Source organism: Salvia splendens, chromosome 8 (genome assembly GCF_004379255.2).
Source record: "Salvia splendens isolate huo1 chromosome 8, SspV2, whole genome shotgun sequence".
Taxonomy (NCBI): Eukaryota; Viridiplantae; Streptophyta; class Magnoliopsida; order Lamiales; family Lamiaceae; genus Salvia; species Salvia splendens.
This window is the reverse complement of record NC_056039.1, coordinates 33,458,002-33,478,794: the sequence shown is the minus strand read 5'-3', so window position 1 is coordinate 33,478,794 and position 20,793 is coordinate 33,458,002. Positions and strand designations below refer to the sequence as shown.

The 20,793-nt window shown below is 35.2% G+C and overlaps 2 protein-coding genes across 2 annotated transcripts; one reads left to right on the top strand and one right to left on the bottom strand.

The window, feature by feature from the left end:
- The first annotated feature begins 12,129 nt into the window (after nucleotides 1-12,129).
- On the top strand, nucleotides 12,130-14,330 carry LOC121745302 (pentatricopeptide repeat-containing protein At1g11900-like). Its single transcript, XM_042139147.1, has 2 exons — nucleotides 12,130-13,609; nucleotides 13,749-14,330. Exon 1 carries the CDS (start codon nucleotides 12,462-12,464, stop codon nucleotides 13,515-13,517), a length of 1,056 nt encoding a protein of 351 aa, XP_041995081.1. The 5' UTR covers nucleotides 12,130-12,461; the 3' UTR covers nucleotides 13,518-13,609; nucleotides 13,749-14,330.
- A 158-nt stretch (nucleotides 14,331-14,488) lies between these two features.
- LOC121745301 (external alternative NAD(P)H-ubiquinone oxidoreductase B4, mitochondrial-like) lies at nucleotides 14,489-18,394 on the bottom strand. Its single transcript, XM_042139146.1, has 10 exons — nucleotides 18,265-18,394; nucleotides 17,107-17,383; nucleotides 16,798-17,004; nucleotides 16,451-16,701; nucleotides 16,145-16,364; nucleotides 15,760-15,864; nucleotides 15,421-15,678; nucleotides 15,214-15,335; nucleotides 14,951-15,070; nucleotides 14,489-14,845 (listed from the first exon to the last, which is right to left on the bottom strand). The coding sequence occupies exons 1-10, from the start codon at nucleotides 18,351-18,353 to the stop codon at nucleotides 14,758-14,760; spliced, it is 1,737 nt and encodes a 578-aa protein (XP_041995080.1). The 5' UTR covers nucleotides 18,354-18,394; the 3' UTR covers nucleotides 14,489-14,757.
- Nucleotides 18,395-20,793: the final 2,399 nt, after the last annotated feature.

The window sequence follows — 20,793 nt, the reverse complement described above, 5'->3', positions numbered from 1 at the left end:
AGAACGAAGTGACATTAACAAAGCCTATGTTAGATTGCATTATATGTAATTGAGATTTTAGCATATGGAATTATTCCAAAATCGTCTTTATATGTTTGTTGATTGCTCATGAAGCTATATGATCCATAAGCTTGATTCAAAATATAGAATATACTTAGAAACAACGAAATATTTTTAAATGATATTAACACTAGAATATTTACAATATATCCGCCAATTAACTAGCTATACATCATTTTAGCATAAATTAAACTAGAGAATGGACTTCTTAGTTCATCTTGTACAAACATAAATAATAATTATAATAATTACAGTTAATTTCTTTCACAATGCAAATTATCACACTGTATTGGAGTGAAAAATGAGGAAAAGCCGGCGGTTTTTCCCTCGTGAACACCAACGGTTTTCCTATAAATAGGACCACAAATTATTAATTAGAACACAACAATTGTGGTTAAAACAATCTCATAATTATTAAGATAATTAAGCTCAAATGGCTAATTACGCTAAGGCAAAGGCTTTTCTTAGTATTGCAGCTATTCTTCTTGCACTTGTTTTAGTGCATGTTGCCGAAAGTCGAGTGCTTCCCAAATGTGAGTCTATTTATTTATTTTAAGACCATTTTATTTAATTTGTGAGTTAATTATGATTTGTATATCCAAACTAAGACATGATCAAATGCAAATTTGTCGGAATTGAGCAGCTGGTTTAGATCATCATAGCAAAAGAAAACCAATTCTACTTTGCACAGAGGCATATGGAGCAGTAGATGGTGACACTTGCTTCAGCATCGCCAAATCCTTCAATCTCACAACTGATTTCTTCACTACCATGAATCCCAACCTCGACTGCGACAAGATCTTCATCTCTCAGTGGCTCTGTGTCGATGGCCTCGCTCTCTAGGGCTGGTTGATCCATTGATGATGGCAAAAATTAAATGTGATTTTCAATCAAGAAAAGTGTTTTAAGGGAGGGATGCGAGTGTTTTAGTTTTAGTTTTAGTTTTAGTTTTAGTTGTGGATGGCACATAGTGTTGGTGGTATTCGAATCAATAACCTTTGGCGGTAAAGTTGTCTGTTTCATGAAATGTCTGGCTATAGCACTGGCCCCAAGGGATGAATAAGTGCTTAAGTTCTAGTATATGTTTGTAGTTCATTTTCCCCCTCTCAGTCTTGTGTAACTTTGGTGTAGTAAAATAAGTTGTGAAATTTAAAATATCAATATGTTTGGAGATATTATTAAAGTGAAACCTATGTTGCCAACTTTCCATGTATTAATGTGGACTTCTCTTAGGCTGACTAAACCCTTAGGGAAAAACAAGAAACGTGCGTCAAACATTAAAATACGGCATAACTTAAATTAAACGGGTCATGATAAATGTTCATTATATATCACAAATAATGCATTACAGAAACTAAACTACGCATTATACTATATAATATGTACATTATGTATATCAGGTAACAAAAAATACCTACGCGCTATGCATGTGCAACCCCAGATGAATTACCGCAGCTCGTATATTTGGACAACGTTTTTTAGACTTAGAACATGCTACACCCTAGCCCCTAGGCTTGCTAAACCCTTAGGGGAAACAAGAAACGTGCGCCAAACATCGAAACACGTCCAACTTAAATTAAACGGGTCAGGATAAATGTTCATTATATATCACAAATAATGTATTACAGAAACTAAACTACGCAGTATACTATACAATATGTACATTATGTATATCAGTTAACAAAAATACCTACGCGCTATGCATGTGCAACCCGAGATGAATTACCGCAACTCGTGTATTTGGACAATGTTTTTTAGACTTAGAACATTCTACACCCTAGCCTCTAGGCTTGCTAAACCCTTAGGGAAAATAAGAAACATGCGCCAAACATCGAAACACGACACAACTTAAATTAAACTGGTCCGGATAAATGTCCATTACATATCACAAATAATGCATTACAGAAACTAAACTATGCATTATACTATACAAGATGTACATTATGTATATCAGTTAAAAAAATACATACGTGCTATGCATGTGCAACCCCAGATGAATTACTGCAACTCGTGTATTTGGACAACATTTTTTAGACTTAGAACATACTACACCCTAGCCTATAGGCTAGCTAAACCCTTAGGGGAAACAAAAAACGTGGGCCAAACATCGAAACACGACCAACTTAAATTAAACGGGTCAGAATAAATATTCATTACATATCACAAATAATGCATTACAAAAACTAAACTACGAATTATACTATACAATATGTACATTATACTAATTGAAATCAAGATACCATCACATTACTAACATTCCATCAAGTACTAGATTACAAGGCATCTCCACTCTCATGTGTATCATGAATTATTCTCAAAACAAATATGAAAGAAAACAAGAGAAAATTCAAGACACCATTTTTATACTGATCCACATTCAACATTATTATCAGAAAGCAATACTAGTTGAAATCAGTAGCCCTAAAAAATCGATTAACTAACATCATATAACCATCAATAATAAAGTGCACAAATTCCCAAATCTAATAACAAAGGCATATAAACTACTAGTAGCTAATGATGAAGTCGGCTGATAGACATAACATCGAAGAACGGAAACAACTAGGGAAATCCGACATCAGAATACCCAAATCGCAAAATTGATTTTACACGGGGCTGAGGAGTTGAGAGAGAGATGGTTTGGGGTCCGAATTCATGCCGGTGATGATGACCAACGGGATGAAGCCGTAGTGAGTGACGACTTTGGCCTTCTCATGGCCCAGGTGCTCCACTCCTTGACGAACTTCCCGGCCGCCGCCACGGACCCCTCCTCCTCGTCCGCTGCCGCGGATTTCCTGACGACCTTTCCCTTCCCGGCCTTCAGAGACACCCTCGAAGCCATCTGCGATCGGTGAGATTTAGGGCTCCGATTTTGACCGATCACGTCGGCGTGGGTTTCACGGGATTGAAAACGTTCCGAATTGATAATAACAGCAGAGATTTAGGGAGAGGAAATCATGGGAGTTTCCATAACAACCACATTTGCATGTACCTAAAATAGCCTTTTTGATTTTTTAATTGATTTAATTTAAAATCAGATGGCATTATTTGGGGTCGTTAGATCTTTAGATTGAAAAGAACAATAGAACAAAAGATGGAAAAATGAAATGAATACATCTATATATATATATATATATAAAAGTAGAAGCAAAACTCAAATAAATCACGGGATGAATTTATTGCATTATTCATATCGATATGATAAGTAGCTATAAAAACATATTGAACTTAATTAAGTCCAATTTGCTACTTTCTGGAAATCATTAGGTCCCGGAGGATACTTAGATGAGCAGTAAAAACCATCATTTCTGACACTATAATAGCATCTTTTACTTCCACAACCATCTTTAAATGCATTTGCAGTAAAAACATTAAGAGACTTGTCTCTTCCATTCCACAAAAACTGACATGTGAACGAGGTCGTCCACGGAACCGGACAGAAAGTAAATGTGAACTCTTTGCCGAAATCGAGGCTTTTGATTCCAAAATCGTCGTCTTTCGATGAGCAATGGTACTTCAGAGGAGGCGATTGGAGATCATTGTGAATATAAACATGCGATTTATCAGTAACAAAACAAGCTTTTGTTGTGCATGAAAAAGCTACTAGAAATACTAACAAATATTTCAACATGTTGAATTTGATTCGGTAGCTATTCATTGGTAGTTTTGGGCATGCATATTCGTGTATATATAGTAGTATAGGCTGGAAAGAAAATCTCAATCGACTACAGTAATTAAGGAAAATCCAATTTACTTGAATGTCAGAAATAAAATGAATGAAAGTATTGTGTAATAGTTAGAAGAAAATCATTCAATACAACATAGTCATTTAATTATTTTCGTATGTTTAATTAATTATTAAGTTCTACTTTTTATCAGTATAGACCTAATAATTGTTTAATTTCGATCATTCACAATAGATCCCCATTTTAGTTTTAATATAGATCTTCATATCATAGGCCATGATGGTTAGAGCATTTTTCATGGTATTAAAAAATTATTTATATTTCTTGAACTTCACTAATTGGAAATTTGTTGAGCTACAATCGATAACAAAAAGATAATAAAATATACTCCAGTTTGCTAATATAGAAGCAAAAAAGATAATAAAATATAGAAGCAAAATTACTCAAATAAATTAAGGTCTCAATTTATTCATTCCAATATATACATATGAATCATAGCAAGGAAAAGCATATTGACTTTAATCAGTCCAGTTTGCTACTTTCCTAAAACCTTTGGGTGGATAATGATCCCATATCTCTAGCGCCAAAATAGCATATTTTATGTGTACAATCATAAGAGCATCTCCAGTGGGCGGATGTCCCACTCGGACATCCCGAAAACACCTTCCGCCACGTCACTAGGACTTCCCATTCCACTGCCACGTCACTAGGACATCCCCTTCACAATCCGCCCTTCCTATCGCCCTTCCCACTAGGACTTCCCGCAATAAAAAAAATCACAAATTCACAAATAAAGCAATTTACGTTTACGGAAATAAAATTCAACGAGCCGTATATATAGAGTTTAAAAAAAATTAAAAAAAATTTAAAAATCGGACGTTCGACCCAGACGTCCGACCCACGCCACAATGGCGGACTTCCGCCCGCCCGTCGCGCCGACGTCCTCACGGGACATCCGTATCCGACCTCCCCTGCCATAATGGCGGACGTCCCGGTCGCCCGTCGCGCACGTCCGACCGGACGTCCGCCATTGGAGATGCTCTATCTTTAAGAATATTTATAGATCTGTCTCTTTCATTTCACAAAAATTGACTTACGAACAAGATGTTGAATGGAATCAGACAGAAAGTAAACGTGAACTCCTTACCAAAATCTGGATTTTTGGATCCAAAATCGTTTTCTTTTGATATGCAGTGGAATATCAAACGAGGCTATTGGAGATCATTGTAAATATAAACGTGAGGTTTTAAGGTAAAAAAATAGGCTTTTGGTGTGCATGAAAAAGCCACAATTATTACCAGATATTTCAACATGTTGATTTTTTTTCTGCAGCTATTGGTCAGTTGGTTAGTTGTTTAGGATCTGCATATTCTTATAAATTATAGTAGTTTACATAATCTCAAATTCTCAATCAATTACATAATCAAATTTATGCTAGAATTATAATAAATCAAAAAGCTGTGTCGTAATTAGATAATAATAATCTAATCCAAATAAATGTAGTCATTCAAATATTTTAGTACGGAGTATATTTTTAAATAAACATGTATTTTGTCGACGACAATGTAAGTTTTTGCTATTTGGGCAAAAACGAGAAATGATAAAAGATAATCTCTCGTTCCATTAAAAATAAAATGTTTCTTATTTAAATTATCCCATTAAAAATAAAATATTTTATAAAATGAAAACACCACTATCTCTACTATTTCTTCTCTTTTAGTACTTTGATCCCTCTTCATGAATTCACATAACAACTTACCATAACGAATATAATAAATTCATCTTTTCAGTTTTTATTTAGTATAATTACGTAGCTTTCCAATAGAATGATTACTTTTTTCCTTAATTCGCAAATATTTGATTCGGAAAAACTTAATCTTTTCCTAAATAATCATTAAAGGGTAACTATATAATATAATAAATTAACAAGTATAAATTTATTTAAGTGTAAAATATCTAAATCCACAATTATGTATTTACCATTTATATAAATTTATCACTACTCTTAGAAATTATATCTTCTTTGAACTTGAATTCATTTATTGGAAATTTGTGTGACACAACTAATCCATAAAAAAAATATACATAAAGCAGAAAAATAAACCACAAATGTATATTCAAAGGCTCAATTTATTTATTCCCAAAAACATGAATCATGGCTAGAAAAGCATATTGAACTTAATTAGTCCAATTTGCTATTTTCTCGAAACCTTTAGGAGGATATCTATCAGACAGGTAAAAACCATCTTCTCTAATGCTATGATAGCATCTTTTATATGCACAATATTTTGTAAAATCTATATATCCATCGTAAACATATAAAGATGCGTTTCTTTTATTCCACAAAAACTGACATATGAATACGGTAGATAATGGAATCGGGCAGAAAGCAAATGTGAACTCTTTGCCAAAATCGAGGCTTTTGAATCCTAAATTGTCGTCTTTCGATTTGCAATGGAATTCCAGAGGAGGCGATGGGAGATCATTATGAATATAAACGTGTGATTTTTGGACAAAAAAAGTTTGTTATGTATGAAAAAACTACAAGAAATATTAACAAATAATGCAACATGTTAAATGTTCTTTGCAACTATTGGTTGGTTGTTTAGAATCTGCATATTCTTATATACATATAGTACTACGTTAGAAAAAGATTCTCAATCAATGAGAATAATCAAATTTACATGCTAGAACTAGAATAAATCAAAATGATTTGTAACAATTAGAAGAAAATCATCTAATCCAAATGCATTCTAGTACTCATTTAAATATTTGAGTATCTTTTTAATTTTGGAGTTGTACTTTTTTTTTACCATAACGGTTCTTTTAAATCATGTCGTCGTTTAAGTTGATTCCTTCAAATTTTGACTGTTACTATTGTTAATTAACGTACCCTTGATTCAACAGTTTCTAAATTTAAAAAGCACACAATATTAAATCAAAACCCGCCACCCACTTAGAGACTTTCAGCCTTAATTCACAAACCCGATCGAGCAGTACTAATCTGAATCCGCCAAAAGCAGATTCGGAACACTTGTGGTAAAACAAAAAGGAGTGAATAAGTGCTTAAAATTGGAGTGTAAGTCTGTTTTTACCTTTTCCGCTCAAACTTTTTTTAAAAAAATTAAGTCCAACTGATGTCAAGAAGGCTCAAACTCGGCATCTCATACAATAATGTCTAAGTTTATTGCCGCTAGGACAAAGGCTCTGGACTACCTTTTCCGCTCAAACTTGTGTAACTGTTGTTTGTCAAAAGAAAACCTCCATGCTGATCGAAGCATTTTCGTGCTATTAAAACATTACTATATCTACCTTGTACTTGAATTCACAAATTGGAAATTTGAGACACACAATTAATCCATTACAAAAAGATATATTCCTTCTTTCGCATGGAAATAGACTAAATTTTAATTTTCTTTTATCTCATAAAAATAGTTCATATCTATTTAAGAAAACTTTTTCACCTTCTTTTCACTTATCATTTATGAGTTCTATTATCCACTATACTATTTTAATTGTTTTTTTTCGTTTCTCTTATACTTTACCAATTTTGATTAAACTCATATCATCCTCAAATAATCCATTTCTATGGATGGAGGAAGTAATAAAAAAAATTAATAAAAAAATTATCGTCTTTAGATTGACAAATATATTTTAAGATGGCGAGGGCAAATAATTGATAATATAAACATGTATTTTGTCGACGAGAATGTAAGCTTTTGTTGTTTGGGCATGCCAAGATTTTTAGTATCAGTCGGTGTCCTTAGTTGTCAATATATACACACATAACACACCTAAACACTTGATTTAATTCCTTAAATAATTATTTGTAACTTTGAGCTAGATGAATTATAAGTTTCAGCAATCATTAATCAAGGTTACTAATTTACTGGTGATTTAAGGGTCGGACAGAAAGTAAATGTTAACTCTTTGCTACATGTGATTATGGGAAATAAGGGTGTCCACAATGGGGGAGCCGCGGCCCGCGGCTCGGCGCGCGGCCCCCCATTGCAAAGGCCGAGAGCCGGGGCGGAGAGGCGAGAAGCGTGGCTGAGCCGCGGCCCTCCCATTGCAAGCGCCGAGAATCGCGGCTGGGCCGCGGGAATTTTTTATTTTTTATTTTTTTTTTAATTTTCGAAATTTTGTGCATAAATATACTACATTTCCACTCCATTTTCCAACTCCATTTTACTCCCATTTTCCTCCAATCTTCCCTTCCAACTTCAATTTAACCTTGCAATTATGGATTCCGACGATGAACAATTCCAATTAAAAAATTTATGGCTTTCGATTCCGATGATAAATCCTACCCACATTTCCGGCTTGTTGTTTTTAAATTATGTCACTTTCGTTGTATAATTTTCCTATTTCAATATAATACAACGAAGTTATTGTTACATTTTTTCTAGGTTGTGAATTTTCTAATTTACAATCCACATTATTTTACTTTAATTAATTTTATAAATATCATAAATTTAAAACTAATAAAATTTATTAGACTTAAATTAAAAAATAATATTAAAAAAATAAACAAATTAATTTTTTTTAAAGAGGGCCACATTTGGTGGCCCTTGTTATTTTTGATAGTTTTGTTGACTTTACCATTACGGAAGCCACATGAGAGCCACGAATGGTGGCCGGGCCACAAATGGTGGCGTTCAAGGGCCAACATTGTGGACACTCTAACAAGCATTTGTTGTGCATGAAAAAACAACAAAATGCTTTAAAACAAAAGATAATTACAGGTTAAGTTTGGATCGGATTTAGGTAACCCGTATTTTTTAATTCCTTATTTTTATTATTCGTTTTTAGTTAAAATTAGATTATTATTTTCTCATTTTCATATGTTGCATACTGTTATTGTCAGATTTGGATCACTAGAGTACCAGATCAACAAGAATAGTGTTCCAGTTAAGAGTTTGATTAACAGATCGCATTCAATTTTTTTTTGTTTATGGATTTCATCCACCATTCGTTTTCAAATTTGGTTATAACACGTTGAGGCGTTATGACATTGATCGGCAACATCCCATAACAAATCGATAGGTAGAAGCAAAACTCAAGGCTCTATTTATTCATTCCAATCGGTAACAAGCTCTATTTATTCATTCCAACCAACACAAAATTATCGATAATAACATGCTAGCTAATTAGTAGTCCACTTCTTTACTCTCTTGAGATCATTGGCCCTTGGAGGGTATGTATAGGAGAGGTAAAACCCATCATTTCTGACGGAATAATAGCATCTTTTACGTGCACATTCATCATTTAATACATTTGCATTGTAAACATTAAAATACCTTTCATTTCCATTCCACCAAAATTGACAATAGAATGAAGTGAAGTAGGGTATTGGACAGAAAGAAAATGTGTACTCTTTACCAACATCAAGATATATGAATCCCAGATTGTCGTCTTTCGATGAGCAGTGGAATTCCAGAACAGGTTGCGTCGATGGGAGATCATTGTGAATATAAACGTGTGATTTTTGGGTAAGAAAGCAAGCTTCCGCTGTTAGGCATGAAACAGTCACAAGCGATATTAAGAACTGTTTAGACATGTCCAAATATTTTTTTGCTGCTAATTTAAGTTAAGTGTGTGTATATATATAGTAGTATAAACCTAGTTGGTTAACCATATATACCTAATAGATTCAATCTCTTTGCTTTATTTTTTTTATTTATACCATATATATCTTATACTTATCGTTTATACAAAAAATAAATCCTTCAAATATCTTATGAGATCTAAATTTTTACTATTTTACTTTATGGAAAAACCTTAATGAATATACATCAATTCAGTGAATCAGTGCATTGTGTTATGCAAGGAATTTTAAGCAATAAAAAATACGGTTATGTCTATATGGAATTATTATCCATGGGCCTTTATCATGTAACGGCATATAAAAGTTAAGATAAAATGCAAATTTTCACTTATTTAGTAAGCATTAAATAGGGAGTACCATGCCATCAGACTCTAATTTAACAGAGAAAAATGACTTTTTGAAAAATGGTTTAACAATTAACATCCATGACCATGCCCCAATATAAACGTCATTTTCATTTGCATACATACAAATATTCAGGAGTCCCAATATTTAAGGTGAAGAATATTCGTTATCCTCAACATCATATTATAAATTACTAGATCAATGTCATATTAATTATATCATAAAAATAAAGATTAGCCAAATTTATCGCTATGACCTTGCTGGGCAACAGAAAATAATTATTAGCGGGGGTTTAACTATTTGTATAATTTTCCAGACATCAATTTCTTATGGACTAAAAACATTTTATGATAATTTACATATATTTTGAGATAACAAAAAAAATTAGTAGGAGCTTAAGCTGCTAATACTTCTTATTAGTTCCGCCCCGGCTTGCCGGCAAACATTCCAATATAAACATATAGTTTGTCGAATCAAAATTATTTATATTGATCAATTTAATATCGGTATATACAATGCGTTCATTTTTTCCTTATATATACTCACAAAAATCGTACTTCATTCATCACCTCTCAAATTAAATTAAAAGTTGATTCAAGAAAAATAATCAGAAATGGCACATCAAACTAGTAATTCCTTGTTCCTCAAATTGGCTCTTGTGATCACTCTTGTTCTTATGATTTCTACTGCCGAAAGCGTTAACCGTGGCGGTAAGTTTTATTTTATTTTATTTTATTTTAATTGTTATTTCTTATTATCGTTTATCTACTTAATTTACTGAATATCAATTTCTTAACTCTCATGCCGGAAAAACGCATTGATTAAGTTAGGACCGATGGAGTATTTGGAAAATTTACCCTTCTATTCATAATTTAACCTTCAAATTTTGACAATGAATATTAATACTAACGCATAAATTATCTTGTCTTGTACTACTATCTATATTCGAAGGTAATGTCAAACCAATGATTTCAGCATACAGTTCTCGTTGACCATTACAATTAGAGAGCATATATATAGAGAGAGGCAAAAGCATTGAACCTAATTGTGGACATAATAAGAATCGGGTCGGAAATAAATATATATTGTACGTAAACTCAAACTGTTGTTGGATCGTCGTGGTCATGGACCAATTTACTTCCTTTCAGGCTCCATACTCCAATAGTTTAGTCGTTGTTTAGATTTGTGTATTGTATTGCCTAAGCTTGTTTCAGAGTCTTGCTCGCCTTTTTCGGGCACGGGATTTTCTCCCCTCTGACACTATCTCTCTCAAATCTGTCAGCAGTTGGATTTGGAAAGCAAGATGCAGCTGAAGTTTGCAACTCAGTTCAAGTGTAGCTCAAGATTTCAACCTCTCTCTTGATGAATTCCTCGCCATTAATCCCAATATCAACTGCGATTCAATCTTTGTTGGCCAATGGCTTTGCGTCGATGGCTCTGCATAACTACTATCAAGAAATTTCTAAGCTACTTCATCACCATATTCTACTATAGTAATAATAGCTGTGACATAGTATGTCTTCTGTCACACAATCCAAATAAAGTGAAATTAAAGGCAAGTGTTTTGCCAATTCACCAAATGTAGCCCAAGTTTATTTCGATCTGATTTACTATATTACAAGTTTCTTGTTATGGAGTTATGTTCTCCCCTATCGCAAATTTAATTTATACGAGCAAGAGAAAAATAATGCTTCAATCGTGCCTAATATAATGTCTTGTTTTGAGTTGCTGCAAATTTTGGAAATTTTGTTTTAGTGGAGTGTGAAGGTCGTTTATCAAAATAGAAAAATAAATAAAACTTTAATTTTAGATATACGAAGAGTGTATTAATCACGGGCTAGTAAAAACACCTTTTGCAATGAAACTAGTGACAGAGCCTAAATAATTTTGGCCAAAAAGTTCATGAATATAGTATTTCAGAGCTTGCATATGTCAAATTCTAAATTCTCAATTTTAATTAACCAAATTAATCAACCTTATATCTCAATATACTACGAATTGATGATCTACTAGGGATGTCAATATAACCCGGAACCCGTGGGCCGGCCCGAATAACCTGATAAAAACACATGATTAGAGTTGCAATTTCGCAACCCGAATTTGAAATCGGGCTATTCGGGTTGGCCCGAATAACCCTATGGGTTAGCCCAAAATTCGAAGGGTTAGGGTTGAACTTTTGTAATCCGAAAAAATCATAATCCGAATAGCCCGTACCCGAATGGCCCGACAACCCGAGAGGGTTGGCCCAATTGACATCCACGATATTCATATCACAACTTTAAATAATAGACAAACACATTATTTGTTAGTCACTAGAAAATTAAATACTCCATACTTATTGATTTAAAAGAAGAATAGTCTAGCTAATAAGTGAGCTACACCAACTTCCATAAATTAAAATATAATTTCTAAAACAATCTTAAACCCCATTTAAATAAAAAGAAGAAAATAAACTTAAACCCTGCCATTTTATCGCCGCCGCAGCCACCACGTCGGCGCCACCGGGCAAATGGAAATCGGCACCGGCAATTATGAGAGTGCGACTTTACCAAAAGGAACAGTTTATCCAGTCGCCTCCTAACAACGGGAATTCGAAAACGATGCCGTTCCCCCGTCTCCATACTCTCCAGCTGCGCACAGCGCCGGCGAAGGGAATGCCGCCATTATTAGGTTCCAATCCTTCCAATTTCTGAATAATCACGATATCGATTTCTGCCCATCGATTTAGCTGAAGTATTTTTTTGCTGGTTGAGTCTGGATTAATGGCCGTGTTTTTGGTGAAAAGCGTTAGTAAACATATCCTAATTAGAGTATCTAGGGTTTCTTCATCATCTGGTTTGAGTAATTCAGTAGGAAATCGGGTATCGTTATCGACTCAAATTTCCCCTGAAGAAACAACTGAAGAGATCCTGAATCGAATACTTGCTGCTGGGGAGGACTCTTCCTCTTCTTCTTCTAGGGAAGAACTTTGTGTAGGTTATATAAGGAAGCTATGTGCAGCTGGAAATTTCACTGTTACAGCTAGGATACCACGAATTCTACGCGATAAGCATATTTTTATTGGCCCTAGTGTGTACAATTACATTCTAGAAGTTGCAGAGGGTAAAAATGATATTGATATGCTCTCTCATGTTTTCAAGGATCTTCTCGTTTCATGTGGTTCCGTGGGATTGGATTCGTATCTTGTTGTTGCTAGAGGTTTTCGAAAGCAAAATAGTCGTGATTTGTTATTGGATTTTATCAGGGAAGTACATGAAATGGATTTACCGAGGATGGATATAGTTTTGAATAGGTTTATTTATGCGTTGGGTAAATGTGGGCATCCTGATGGTGCCATGTTAGTATTTGAAGACATGAAGAGTTCGAGATGTAGACCAGACTTGGTTACATACAATACAGTTTTGGCAATCTTTGGTCGTTTGGGGCGAGTTGATGACATGCTGCGTGTATTTGCTTCTATGAGAGAAATTGGTCTTGCTCCAGATATTTTCACGTATAATACTATATTAAACAGTTTGCGCAAGATGGGAAGGTTAGATTTGTGCATTGTGCATTTCAGGGAAATGACTGAGAGAGGAATTCAACCAGATCTTATGACTTTTAAAGCTTTGATCGAGAGCTTAGGTAGATCCGGGAACATTGAGGAAGCGCTGAAAATATTCGAGGAGATAAAATCTAGGCAAATCCGTCCTTCAATTCCTATATACCATGCACTGATATTTAGTCTAAAGAAGATGGGAAAGATGGAGTTGGCATTAAAATTGTCGAATGAGATGAATGTTCTCATCCGAGGTTCTGCTGTTCCAAGAGGATCCTGATATAGAACAAATGATTTGAGTCGAGCACTTTTAGTCTATCGTGGTTTCCTGCTAATGCCTCATCATTCTGCATCCATGGAGAACATCCTCAGGTAATGTAATGAATGATGATATTTTTTAGAATATATGGTTTCGGTTTATGCTCCTCTTATAAGGGCTGAGCAAATTTTATTCAGCAATAAGAAGATATCGACTGTCACACTAAAATTATTTTTCTCTGTAATTGGGCAGGTTGGGCAAACCAATGATGCTTTTATTTTCTCTGGTTGAGTTTGACCCTTGAGAATAATCTGCAGCAGAGCCAAGTTCATGAAGGGAAGTACTCAGGCAAAATATGAATGGCTTTGTCACGTCTGGCTCTATTTGTGATGCAGTTCTTATTCAAGGGTCTCTGAGATTATGGGATTCATGGATTTTACATCATACACACTTTTCTAGAAACGCATTCAAGGACTTCACACCTTGCATGCTTTTCCAGAAACAATATAATGCTGGGAATTTCTCTGGATCACACTCGTTGCTTTGAAGATTAGATCAACAATACCAACACTGAATTTTGCAGTCTGCTCATGTTTATCATTTCAGGATAAATCCCATATTGCTTGTTGTAGACTTAGAATACAGAAATTATACAGTACTGCAGCTTGTGTAGCCTTTGTTTGAGTTCATTTAATAGATAGCATCACTTTTGTGGAGCTAACCTGTGAATATTTGCTTTTGTTTGTTTGAGTTCATTTAATAGATAGCATCACTTTTGTGGAGCTAACCTGTGAATATTTGTTTTTGCTTAATAGAATTTATCGTTACTTGCTACTTGATTATGTTTTGCTTTTAGATGTTTTATAACTTGTATAGTTCAGTTTGCATATTTTCTCACTTCAAAGTCATTCAAGCTGCAGAAGTGTGATAACTTAGGATTTTTCACCCGAAAAAGATGTATGGTAACGTAAGAAATTAGACCCACTCCTTCATACGACCTGGGAATTTGGGAAACTCTCACTTCATGAAATTAATTGGAACAAAACTGGAGTATATTTAGTTCTCTATGGCCATGGAACTAATAGGAACAAAACTGGAGTATACTTAGATCTCTATGGCCAACACACTATGGTTCTTATTAGATATCATTAATAAATCTCTGTAGAAATGTATAAGCAAAAAAGTTTCTGTAGCAGAATCTCGAAGCTAAAGACATGGTTGTATCTTCCTCATCTCTGAATGCATAGAGCTCAAGCTCATTTCATATTTTACTTGAGTCTCTTCCGAATATGAAACGCCTTGCCCAGTCTGTGATCACCAGCGCTCTTGTGCGCCAGCTGACTAGCTTGCTGCAGACACAGATATAAGGAGCAACGCACACGTGAAGGTGAGTAGACACAATGTGGTATAGATTGTTTTCCAATCTTTTTGTATGTGCTTGTGCAGATTGTTACCTGGCATAGACTGAGTACCAGAGCCATTGGGTGCTGTGACCTATCGAAACCCAGTCGCCAGGGAGTTGAGCTGCAGTTTGTTCTCCACCCAACGGGGCGAACTGCCCTAGATGTTTGTACCTTGCAATTATACATTCACCACAAGGTAAGTGATCCCCAGTGTAGCAAGATCCTATGGTTAAACAGTCTGTTTTCTGAATGATGCATTCATTTTCTTTAGTACGATGTTGGCACTAAATATGAACCTATGTTCCTAGATCTACCTGAATGCCTTGAAGCGATGCCTTCCTGATCCCCGGAACCTCAACGGGCCTTCAGGATTCTTCTCGCAATCATCCATCCGGTTGAAACAATCAGCAAGATAAGAACCTTGTTGAGCAGCGACCTACAATAAGGAAACCTTTTATTTGTCAAGTTCTTTACAAGAGATGGACACCATTTATACGCAAAATTAGTCCATCTCTTTTAACCTGTGCTGTTGCAGGAAGATTTTTCATCTGCGCATCCACTGCAGAGAGTGCTAGCTTGAATTTTTCGATGTCCAATTCATCTTCACCTTGAGCATTCTTGAGAAGTTGAAGGAAGTTCTTAACCTGCTGCTTCTTCAAATGGATTACCACTTGGGGATACCTTTCAGTTATGTCGTTGATCACCTCGTTGAAGTCGTCAGCCTTGAGTTTACCTGTGTTTTTCTTGTCAGCCTTGCTGAAGATGGCTGCAATGTCTTCCTGGTAATTTGCCAACCCATTTATTACATCAGATCGCAGTAAAGATTCATAGATTGCTGAATTGTTGGAAAAATGACATACCATGACTTTGCGTTGATCAATAGTGGCACAATCACCTAGAGCATAGATGTCTTCACATCCTTCCACCCTTAGCCATTCATCAGTTGCTAACACTCTCCTGTTGGTCTGTTTTCAAGAGACATTAGTTGGTAATTAATACTCCCTCCGTCCCGGGCTACTCGCTCATTTCCTTTTCGGCTCGGAGATTAAGGAATGAGTGTATAGGAAAGTCAAAAATGACGGCTGTAGGTGAAATTTTTTACTAAAAATGGAAAGAGTGCAAGTAACTTGGGACGCCCAAAAAGGAAATAAGTGCGAGTAGTGCGGGACGGAGGGAGTATTAAATGAAAGCTGCATGAATTCCTTCTGCTGCAGATATAACTTGATGACATAGAGCACGACGAACCTGTCCAATCTGCTTCATGAAATCCATCACAACAGGCCTAGTTCCAATACCAGTCGACCAGACAACCATCCCATATGGTATAGACACATTTTTCCCTGTAGCTCTCTCTTTGGTGCATATCTCTTTGTCCGTCACCTTTGTAACCATCGAGCCAACTTTCAAGTCAAGTCCATCTCTCCTGAATTTATCTTCAGCAAATTGTGTAATCCTTTTGTCAAACCTACAAGCAATCAAGAAAAAATCATTTTAAGAACACAAATCATTGCATAAGTTTATAGTACTTGTTTGAATTTGAAGCCTCCTCACATGTTCAGAATGTGGTCTCCAGCCTCGAGAAGAGTGATTGTAACGTAGTTCTTGAGATCCGGGTATAGCTTTGCCAAATCCTCAGTGACAAAGTCGTGAAGCTCAGCAGCAAACTCCACTCCCGTTGGGCCTCCTCCGACCACCACAAAATGCAGAATCCGCTTCCTCTCCTCTTCACTTATGTTCGGTAAGCTTGCCTTCTCAAAACAGTCTATAACCGTTTTCCTTATCTTCTGTGCATCTTCTATCTCCTGCAGAATGTTTACATTTTGTATGCATTGAGGAGATAATAAAATACATCCCGTTAAACAAATAGGACGTCTAGACAATCTTGATATACACATTACCTTTAGAAAGTGCGTATGCTCAACAACACCAGGGGTGTTAAACGTGTTGGAACGAGCTCCCATAGCTATCACTAGGTAATCATAATCCACTGTGAACTCTTCACTCCCTCCTACATTGTTCTGCTGTGTAGATTTGCAATGCACCTTCTTGTTTTTCGTATCGATTTTGTAGCATTCAGCTTCCCTGAACTGAACATCAAACTTTTTCTGCAACCACATACAAATAGCAGATTCATCATCTCATGTTTGTTACAACCAAAATACGAATTCGAGCTTACGTTTTTCTTTCACGCAGGATGCTACACTCACCTTTCTGACGATGTTGCGGATTGGCTCGACAATGCTGCGAGCTTCCACGGTGCCATTGGTGACACTCGGCAGCAAAGGAGTGAAGGCGAAGTAGTTTCTTGGAGAGACAATCTCAACATCAAGAGAAGGATCTTTCAAGCTTTTGAGAAAGCTTGTGCCAGCCCAACCAGTTCCCAGCACCACCACCTTCTTCCTCCTGATGTGGGCCCCTCCAGCGGCGTCGGCATACGCAGTTCTCGCAGGATTATTGTTTGCGAATGCCAATAGCCCTCCACCACTGCACAAGCATTCTTCATATAAGTAAAAAGAGAAGTTTACATCAAATTTTGACAACATTATTTTTTGTACCTATTTCAACAATATCACAATGCATATATTGGAATGTCGATGTATTTTCATAATGTCTCTAACTAATCTAGGGCTAATTGCCGAAAAATCTATGAAGTTTGGTCAAATTCTACAAAAAAAATCAAGCTGTCTGTGCATAACATATTGTTATTGCTTTTCAAAGAAATGGCGTCATTTCTTTATGAATGGACATATTCATTTAACTCACAATATTAGTACTAAAAATTTCAAATAAGTCCCAATTCTTTGGTTTTATGCCTCATTCTTAAACTTCATAGTTTTTTTCCGGCAATTTAACTTTAATTCTATGTCTCAACTTACAAACTATATTTGCCATACTTAATTTAGGGAGTACCCTATTTCTTCAATTACTTTTCAAATCTATTTGGCATATATACATATATATGAGATAATCGAATTAATTATTAATTAAAACCAGAAACAATGGAAACAACCAGCATCCCAACATCAAACATAAACAAAATTTGGTTATATTCTAGTCAGTCTTGTAAAGTTTTAGTTTTAAATAAATCATGTACTTCATTTTTTCTCAATTTACTCATCCGTGTATTTAACATGTCATTTTTGTTATTTGGCGATGGTCAAAATTGCTATATGTTTCATTAAAATAAGAAAGGAAAAACAATGTTATATAGTACATGCGGCAGTTACAAAAAATTAATGACTGTTATCTGTAAAACTAAACATCCTCCTTCACAAATCTAAATAGTCTATGAACATATAACCAACCGGAATGAACAAACTCTATAAAAAATCATTAAAAAAACAAACATAAAAAGAAAAACAAACCTGACAGAAGTAATTACAAGCAAATTATACAGATTGCGGCGGCTGTAATAAGCCTCTGAAGCTTTCTGGTAAAATCTGTAGCCACTCATTGTAATATGACTTTCTTGGAAAACAAGAACAAAACCCTATGTTTAATGTTCTATACTTTTTCAACTGTTATACATATTTATAATCACTATATATATAAATTTCTCTTTATACAGAATCTAAGAATATTTATAATTTTTGTGTGTGGGTGGGTGAAAGGGAAGGTTTTGAAGCAAAAAAGGAAATTAATTTATTAGTAATTATTTCCGATATTGATTATAGAACCAGTGCTTCTCTAATAAGTAATAACTGCTGGAGAATAGGTCCATGCCTTACTGTCAGCCTCAGCAATGCGTAATTTGGGATCTCAATATTCTTTTTCATATTATATTAATCTAATTATTTTAAATTCTTGTTATAATTATGTGACATTAAAGTAAATTCAATTACACGGCATTGGAAAAGATATATACTCAATACGTTAATGAAAAATAGTCTAGTTTGTCATTTTTGGTGTCTACGAAAAGTACTCTTATTTCAAAAATAAAAACTTCGTCTTTTTATACTTTACCTACTTTTTTACCTTCTCAATCTCATTCTAATTTTTTCTCTCTCCCTTTCCTACTATATCTATTTTTTTTCTTTATTCTTTCTTACTTTATCAATTTTCTCATTAAAAACTCGTGTCGTCAACAAATAAGACTATTTTTTTGTGGACGGGGAGAATATTATAGATTGTGATCGATGACTAAAAATGTGATGAGATTTAAAGTACTACTCAAAATGATAAATCATATAGGTTGCATCATAAAATGCTAGAAAATAAAAGGGAAAATTAATTATAGTTCGATATCGGCTGGAATTTGATAAATCATATAGATTACATACTTACATCAATAACGAAACTTTATAAAATGGCTGATATTGGCCCGAACTCTTCATATTGATTATATACAATATTTTTGTTTTGTCGCATCATACTGAATTTCTCCCAAATCTGAATTTACGAGACAATTGAAAAAATGTCAAATTTAGGAGTATATTGAAACTGACTATAAATTGACCGAATTTGAGGATTTGCTGGTAATATGTTATATTATTACTTGAACTACTGGTATCTTAACCAAACTGTTCTTAAATATGTATATAACCTATAACTATATAAAGTGGATGGAGATATTAACAGAAATGCCACTAAAAGCAGTTTGGGCGCGAAAACAAGAGTCCACTAATTAGGAGTAAAATATTCATCATCTCGAGAAATGGATTGACTCGAGAAATGGATTGACTGCAAATCTGCTGTCATAGAGCAAAAATGGTCTCTCCCTCCGTGCTCTCCATGTGTTTGCTCTTCCCAAAAAGAGTCGGCTTACCAGAAAAGTTTGGTAGAATTATTTATGAAAATGAACACTTAATAAAACCAAACCTCTCTCCCTCACCCTCAAAAATTATCCGCCGTTGCAGTTCGTCTGCCTCGAGACCTCGCCTCCTCCGCTCTCCTTACTTTCTCCGTCCAGAGGCTGCACGCAGGACCGCCTCCATTGATGGCGCTTTGCCGCTGCCTCGCGGACTCCGGTGCCACACCGTCATTGCGTGGGTCACCGCGGCTTGTTACTGTCAGCGTCGTCGTGCGGCTGCTCGGCGACAGTCCCACCCACGAAAGCTAAGCATTTTATTTTAAAATCTTGCTTAAAGTTCGACTTTTGAAAATTCAAACATTTGGTTATTGATTTGAAACTTTAGTTTGGAAGATTTAGATGGTATTGTTAGTTGTGTGGAGTTTCCCATGAGTTACATATTTTAACATGCTCATGCTCAGAATTTGAAATTAGAGAACTTTTACCTCCGTTGAAAAAAAGTGGAGAACTCTTTTGACTGTGGTTATCTTGATTTCTACCAAAATCATATGAGCTTGATTGTAAGAGATTGGAGATATAAAGAGATAAATTTGGAATGTAATCTACCTTGAACATGATTCAGACTGATATAGGAAGTGTCGTGCTCCTTCCTCTGCACTCTCTCCTTTTCTTACTCTAGACATTTTTTTTAATTGTGAAATGTGAAATTTGGGATAAATTCTTTATAGATTGCAAGAATCTGCTGAGTATAGACCGTTGTGTAGTGTAGAAGGGGTTAATTTTTGTATAATTGGTATTGATGGGGTATTAATTTGGTTTAAATTGGTTTAACTGTCAATCAATGGTTTTATTTGCTGATATTAATCGTGAATTGATTGTAGGTAACGGTTGGAAAAAAAATTATGGAGCAGATTGGTCATGATAAATCGTGAAGAACTCGCTGGCGACAACAGAGGAAGCAACCCGCCTGCTGTGGTGTGGCTGACAGTGCTGTGGAGCCTGTGTTTTCTGTACGGGACAAGAGGGCAGATAAGGAGCTCCCACAAGTGGGCTAAGTCGGAGGCCATTCTGAGGGAGTTGCGGAACTTCCATCGCCAAGCTCCGCTAGGTTGCTGATGCCATGATGGTGGAGATGCACGCTGGT